The following is an 8,331-nucleotide window of genomic DNA, read 5'->3' on the forward strand; positions in this document are numbered from 1 at the left end:
CCCTTGAGTGTGAGCTGCAGGGTGGGTTTAATTATTCATGACACCAACTTTCAGTTGCAAATTTATAATTGGAGAATTTAATTATTGATGAAGATATAAGTCACTTCTCCCCATACACTCAGATTAAGGCCTCACCTCCTTTAATAGAACATCCTCCTTAAACCATTAGAATATAATAAATCATAGAGTAAATGTAAACTAGAAAAAACAAACAATAAATAACTGATAAAAAAAGAATCAATAAACACAACAATAAATCGAGGAATGACAGTTATAGCTGGAAAAAGAAAAGGTTTTTAAATATTATAAGATATTCATTTTCAGAGACGATCATTGGTCCGCCTGTGCTCCGGGGGCGTGGCTTATGGACATCATAATAACATGACCGAGGAAGTGGCTCGACTGGCTCAACCTTTGGATCATGCTAACGTTATACGTCTGAATTAAGCTCTTCTTACAAGCGAAACAAAGGTAAGTGTACGTTTATTTTTATTTTTCCTTTCTAAGTTTAGTGAATAGTGAGTTAAAAAGGTATAAAACGCAGAATGAAGACGTAAAGACGTGTTTCCACTCTCCCAGCGTTAGTCAACAGGTTGCAGCTAAAGTTGGTTAGCTGCAACCTGTTGACACAGCTCGTCCTCTTATTTACCTTGACTTTTTTAAAATGGGCAGAAGTCAAATGTGTGTGGTGTGTTTTCTCTGCTCTGCCTCTGCTCTCTTATCTCTCCCTGCGGACTTTATCAGCTCTGCTGCACATGACATGTAGAGCATCAAGCCACAGGACACTTATCTGTCTCTGTCTGTCTCTGTGTCTCTCTTTTCTCTAACTTTAATGCTGTTTGGGACTTCTGGAGACTTGACTATGCAGAATTGCAGAATTGCAGAATTACCCCCGAAAAACAAGTGCAATTCCCAATATTATTGTGATAATTGTTCAAAAAAATACTCTTAAAATGGTAATAAACCACTATTTCCCAAACTATATACATATGTGCACTGATGTACAATTAATATCCATGAATGAATTATATTTTTCCACTTGCCACGTATACTTTATGGACCCAAGACCGCACTCTCTTTTTTCCCAATTACACATCATTCTTGTTTATGGAATACATATTTAATCTAGATGTAAAAAAAAACATCTCCATGGAGAGCAATATGGCTGTACACATTTTTATTTATGAATTAATTTTATTTTTTTTAAATATCCTGAATTATCTGTAGTGCTCTTTGAGGGCTGTGGGGGGAGCTGGAGCCAAACCTCGCTGACATGCAGGGTACACCCATGGGTGGATTGCTCTAATTGTAAATACACTGTGTGTGTGTGTGTGTGTGTGTTCATAAACAGTGCAGTCGAAGCCTTCTACCTCACTTAATCGACTACACATGCCATGCACTGTACTATTGTTCAAATACAGTTGTAATTATTTGTTTGTTTTATTTCAGAGTTGTGGAAAGCTAGAGTAACATTTCTCAAATGTGAACACATACTTGATAAACATAATAAAGCTGTTTATTACGGCCAAAGGCCCTGATCCCTGCTTTGCATACAAGAAGTATGTTGGTCTACACTGCTCAGTTTTTGTGTATAGAAATGATATAATAGCATGTTTTTTGTTGTGTTTAATTATCGCAATGTTTGGTGTCTTGTTCTTGCCATGTATACTAAAGTGTATATTTTAGAAGTCAACACTAAAAGTATCAAGTATAACACAAAGCCTTAAATCCACACACAACTACAGTAAAAATGTATCTACCCTAAAGCATTGGCTGTCTTTTCAAAGTTTTCAGGCATGTTGTCAAAGTCAAACACGAAGGACAACTTTGTAAAGCAGTTTTCAGCAGTAATACCATGTTATTTTTATAATTAATCTCCAATAATATAGCTAATAAGAATAACATAAGCTACCGTCATTGTGATAAATACACGTACAAGAAAATGTCTGAATCAAAATGATAATTTTCATACTATAAAGTTCAAATTCATTCCCCGTTATGTCCCACACACAGTTTCCATTGTTGTTACCAACCTAGTATTGGTGATTACTGTAGCACAAAGATGGTATCACTTTAATATTAGTTGATTATAACAGAATTATAACCATACTATTAACATATTATTACTGTGTACACAGGAGAATTATATAACCAAGTCATCTATCTTAAGGCAAAGGACCTGCCCTTGGCTCCAGGGCGGTGGGCAGGTGTCCACTTTCCTCATACAGTAATCCGTGGTTGGTTATACACTCTGAACTGGTCACAAATGACTTATGGCAAACTCTGTAATGTGCTGTTTTTATAGAGTGACACCATGGCAACAGAGGGGGAGCCGACAGACTTGATCAAAGTGCTGCACCTCCTCGTGCTCTCTTTCTCCTGGGGCATGCAGTTCTGGGTCTCCTTCATCGCTGGTATGATGAGACCAATTCACTCACTTTGTCCATGTTTCAACCCCATTTGTGATTTGTGACCCTTGTGTCTTAATCTTGATGTTTGTGACTGCAGGTTTTGCGCTGGTGTGGCAGGTCACTCGGCACACGTTCGGTCTGGTGCAGAGTAAACTCTTCCCCGTGTACTTTTACTGTCTGGTGGGGAGCAGCTTTGTCAGCCTGGCTGTGTTTGCTGTGTATCACCCCAGAGAGCTGCTGGACTGGCATGAGAGCCTGCAGGTCATACACCATAATATATGCTATTATCTATCTTTAAGGGAATGTTTTGACGTGAGGGTGGTAGAGGTGCTGATGCAGAGACAGTCTTTTACAGACGTGTAGAGAGAGGGAGTATTCGTGTATACATCGGCAGTGCGTAATGTCTCTCTGCTGTACCTCTCAACTTTAAAAAATGCACAAATCTTGTTTTAGTTCTCCTATGACTCTCTTCCCAGACAGAGAGCAATCTGAATGCTGTCTGCTGCACGAAACACACTGAATATGCATAAGTACCTCATCCACCTCTACTTCAAAAGACCTCAACTATCATTTTAACTACAACATTTAAAAGTAAAAGCGTGTCCTTGGAGTAATGTAGTTTTCATCTTCTTTTCTTTTTTTTGAATGTTCCGCAGATGGTTCTGTACTTTGTGGCGCTGGTCATGGCAGGTCTGAATGCCCAGTGGTTTGGCCCGGCAGCCACAGAGATCATGTTCCAGATGAGGAAGGTGGAGAAGGAGCACGGCCTGGGGAACCAGGTTGGTCTGGGCAGCCAGAAAGAGGAGTATGCCAAGCTCAAAGAGCGGGACCCCAAGTACAGAGCGTTAAAGAGCAAGTTTGGCCGCTACCACGGAGTGTCCACCCTCTGCAACCTGACGGGCTTCATCTGCACCACAGTTAATCTGATCTACACAGCTCTCAATTTATCCACCATTTAGAGACATTCAAATGCTGCAACGACTAATCAATTATTAATTGACTAATAATTGGAGCTTTCATAATCAATTAATCTGTCAATTATTTTCACGATTAATCGAGTAATCATTTGGTCCATAAAATGTCAGAAAACCTTAAAAAATGTTGAACAGTGTTGGTCAAACCTGGAAATGATGATCTTTGTTATATGGAGCAAAGGAACAAAGAAAATATTCACATTAAAGAAGCTGAAACCATCAGAAATCATGAATGATTTAATCACGAAAAAAGCTTCAAACGATTAATCGATTATCAAAATAGTTGGCGATTAATTTAGTAATCGATTTAAGAATCAATTGAGCAATTGTTTCAGCTCTACTATTAATCGATTACAAAATGTATCATCAATTAAGAAAAAGTCATTGTTTCTATTTGGCGGTTTTTATTATTAAATGAAGCTCTGATTTTTCAGCTTCATAAATGTGAATATTCTCTGGTTTCTTGACAAAGAAATGATTAAAACTGGATAATGTGGACAAAACAAGAAAACAACAGCTTGTCGACTCATGGAGAAAATAATTGTCAGATTAATAAACTGTGAACATAACTCTTTAGTTGCAGACACTTTGACACGTTTTAGCAGGAAAAGCCAAACTACTAAACCGAGGAAGCGAAATGACACTCGGCCGTCATTAATTTGATTGTTTACACCTGTGACCTGTCAACATGGCAACATTTCCCACTGTCTTTTTCTACACAGTATTTTATGTAACAAGGCAAATATGATGGCAGAGGAAACAGGAAGGACGGTGTTGACTTTAGAGTTAAACGTGCCCACAGATCAGCCTCTAAGTGACAGTTATGTACTGATTTATTTGCCCCAAGTCTTAATGAGTGAGAATGTTTCAATCAAGTGTGTATGTTTGAGGTATTTCTACACTGTTGTATTTTCATCAGTGAACCTCGTGTTCCTGTACAGGCATTTATTGCCAGCAGGGGGCGATGTTTGGACACAGGCAAAGTTGATTATCTGTTCCCCACAGATGAGCTCTTAATACCACACTGTTAATCACTGGTTAAATGTGTGGTTCCCTGCTTTTTTAACGGAAATGATTTCGCTTCAGAATTGACACTGTGGTCGTGACATGCAACAGTGTGGCTGTTTTGTTCTCTTACGCGTGCAACAGCTTTCTCTGCTCTGGTCCGTGATCTTTGTGCCCTAAAACCAAAGCACTGGTTTTATCAGATTGTTCTGGAGGGGGAAAAACACACACACACACACACACACATATACACTGATGAATGAACCCAGACACGACAGACAGTGGCTGTATTTGGAATAGGCAGGTTTTTAATTAAATTACCGCTGATGCACATCAGATTTGAGAGAGGAGCGGCCTTGAATGCAGAGAACAGTGATTTGCTGGCCAGGAACAGGATGAGCGAGGCTCTGTCCTTGTTACTGCTGTGATTTCAGCACTAATGGATTAAAATTGAGTAATTTCAATACAAAATGCGGGGACTGAAAATAAAGGGATGCACTTCATGCTTGGCTTTGGTTTTTTAATTATCTAGCTAACAGAAATACAGCACTGCATTGTGAACATATGTCATTCCTGACATTTGTCAAAGTGCCCTGTTGTCAGGTAGCAGTACAAGGAAGTGACTGTGACTTTTGGGGAATGTTAAGTTGCCTTTTGCAGCTGCAGCCAGGAAATAAACCTCTTTTTAACCAGAGAACTGGTTTGTCCACTCATCTTTCCACAGCATGGGGGAAATATTCTCAGTGAAATAATAAAATCCATGATACAGCTTGATAAATAAATGTAAAAATCCTTCAAGAAATCTGCAGGGTCGCCTTAAAAATGTTTCTACTCTTCTGTTTTGTTTCTTTAAATCCCCAAAGGTGACTCTTTCGACTGAAACAGCAGGAAGTGGGTAAACAAAGGAAATGCATGACACAATTTCCACCACGTGACTTTTCACACAAAAGAAATGTATGTCCACGTCTGCGTGAAAGAAACCGAGTTCCCTTATTTGGATCTGTAGCAGAGACTGCAGAGACTGCAGAGCAGCCCAGCATTTCTAAGTTACATTATTTATGAGTCTCAAACTGCTTTACTCAATCATCTCTAATGGGGGAAATGTAGACCTTATTTGCAACTGTCTGATCTCGGTGATGGAGTCACATCGATGCTGCATGAGAACACTGAGACCCTCATGGCGGGAACAATTTATCAAAGGACAGAGGCCGCTCGGGGGTAATAAGAGTGCCAGAACACGGCGAACATCAGTGCTCACGATGATACGGAGGAGGTTATAATAGACTCACCACTTTAAGTGTCTCCCACTTTAATACAAATAAAAGTATATAAACATAATGTCATGAAGACCAAAGGAAACGTAATTTGTTTTTTTATCTAATGCACTTAAAAGTACCTATATTGACAAAAAAAGAAACACATTTATGTTCTAAGGAGGCAGCTGTTGAATTGTCACACTTTGCTTACTTGTAATTTAGCCCTGAGTGGCTTTTGCAAGTAAAAACTGACTTAGCAGCTAATTTAGCTAAATAAATACAAGTGTTACCTCATCCACCTGAGGCTGAGAGACAAACAAGGCCCCGGTTACTCAAGTACTTCACTCACTTGAACTCACTTTTTAGTGTATGCTCTGTATTTGCTGTTGCTGAACTGATGTGTGCTTAAAACAATAGTTTATTATTTAGGGAGCATAACTTTTATTTATTCAAATGAGAAAACTGGAAACAAGGTCACCTGGCTGAGTTTGCCTGTCTGTACATTTTGGGTGAAATAAGAGACTTAAAAAGCTGATTTTAAAGCTGCAGTGCATTAACATTTGGTGATTTCTGTTGTTATTCTGCCTCTGTTTGGTCTTTGTGAACAGAAATGACGTAACATTATTTGAATGCCGTGTCCTTTATCTGAAAACAGGCTCTGTCAGGCAAGACTATCAGACCTGACTGAGGGAGCGTTTGTGTGTCAACATCAGCAGTGCAGAGGCGGGCGGGGACAAATAAAACTCGGTTCTTCCTCTGTAATGTTGTGCACACAATAGGAGCGATAGGCTACTCGCTGATGATCCGTTCACTTCCTGTTTTGAACATATTCATAAATTCAATTGCCCATCATATTGACATTTACATAGATTGACGAAACAAACAAAATGAGCACACAATTGTGTGAAAAAAGACAACAACAATGACGAAAAACTGCTATTATCAACACCATACTTCCTCCCCGAACCCTGTGGAAACAATATTTGTTCTGCTTTTTGAATTGGTTCACTCAGTCCATTCCACAATTCCACACCACATATTGAAAAGACAAGTAGAAATTTTAAATTTAGTTTCCCCCTGAAATTATACCTTCTATCATTTAGTGAAAATAACTGTTGGATGTTTTTGTATGTATTGGAGGACACTGTGTTGATGTTTAAAAGTTACGCACTACTGTTTCTTTGTTGGGTGTAGTCACTTCCTGCAGCCTGGCTGATACGGTGAGGGGAGAGAAACACAAAGAGAATCAGGCCAGGAACCTCTGCCATTTCCCATCAGTGGGCAACGCCACCAGGCTGCTATTTCCTGTGGAGTCCACTGGTGCATTTGATCGATGTTGCAAAAATGATCTCCCCTCATATTTAATTTGGTGAGTTTTTGCGACAGTGAACACGGTCCCGTTCCTGGATTGTTCTCCTCGACGGGGGTTTGATCTTTTGTTGAAACTGTGAGTGAGGTGCAGCTCCATGTCACAGATTTACAGATGAATATTGGGATTTATTTGTCAAACATAAATGTTCAACATAATAGAAATGGCAGTAAAGATAGTCTAGAACGTTATACTGTAGTGTGCATAACATTTACTCATGATATTTAGCCACTATTTCAAAGGTTTTTGTAAACACTGGCATTATAGACACACAGAGTCTGAAACTTTGGAAAAATGTGCCTGAGGACGTCAGGTCAGCTGATATTGTAGTTCTTTTAAAGTCACTTCCTCAGACGTACTTTTTCAGTCAGCCTTTCCTCATATGACTTGCATTTTTGTTGTTTTGTTGTTTTTTTAAATCTAATAACCATATAATTTATTTGTATTGTTGCCCTGTGAAGCACTTTGTATTCTGTTGTTTTATTACTGTTATTGTTGACTGGGAGATATTTGGTTCTGCTTTGTTTTGGTCTCGCCCTGAAGCCTCATAGCAGGTTAATCCTGTCCTGCTGATTAGGATTTTGCAGGAATTACACTTATAATCTAATACTGAATAAGAAGAAACGCATCATTGCAAAGTCACTTTTTTTTTTTGCAACTTTAAAGCTGCAGCACGAAGCGATCCACACAGGAAGTGATTAGTTTTGTGTCAAGAGAAACGTCGGCAAACAGGAATGACTGAAATCATAAATATTTGCTCACTTCAGGTTTTTAGTTTTAGTTTAGTTTGCACACACGTGTAGCCTAAAATCAAGACGTCAAGAAGCTGAAAGCTTATATGAAAATAAACACACAAAAAACAACAAATAACAGAAAGAAAAAGATTAAACCTGCACAAATTAGAAAAGCTATAACAAGTAACTAAAAAAATAGTGCATTATGTGTATAAAAAAAGTCAGTAACAAAAAAACAAATCTTTACACTCACTCACTCATGTTCCACAAATTTACAAAAAGAAACATTACATAACCAGATTAAACATCATGAATCAAAAGTAATAACACATTTATTTTAAACATTTCTAACAACGATCTTCTGGCTTAATAAGTTTTAGAGTTCCATATCTGATATCTGAGTGAGAATCGTCCATATTCTGTTTTGTGAAAAGGAAAATAAAGGTGATCATTTATACGAGTGAACAAGGGAAGAAGTTAATCAATGATAAAGTGCAAAAACATACATTTATACATAAACACACACACACGTGTTGAATGTTTTTTTTTATCAGTTACTCTTAGTACCTAGTCTTCTGAACC

General features: G+C 38.3%; 1 protein-coding gene across 1 annotated transcript; it reads left to right on the forward strand.

Moving 5' to 3' along the window:
• The first annotated feature begins 356 nt into the window (after positions 1 to 356).
• tmem205 (transmembrane protein 205) lies at positions 357 to 4,893 on the forward strand. Its single transcript, XM_058652507.1, has 4 exons — positions 357 to 471; positions 2,306 to 2,414; positions 2,509 to 2,672; positions 3,068 to 4,893. Exons 2-4 carry the CDS (start codon positions 2,315 to 2,317, stop codon positions 3,368 to 3,370), a joined length of 567 nt encoding a protein of 188 aa, XP_058508490.1. The 5' UTR covers positions 357 to 471; positions 2,306 to 2,314; the 3' UTR covers positions 3,371 to 4,893.
• Positions 4,894 to 8,331: the final 3,438 nt, after the last annotated feature.

Source organism: Solea solea, chromosome 16 (genome assembly GCF_958295425.1).
Source record: "Solea solea chromosome 16, fSolSol10.1, whole genome shotgun sequence".
NCBI lineage: Eukaryota > Metazoa > Chordata > Actinopteri > Pleuronectiformes > Soleidae > Solea > Solea solea.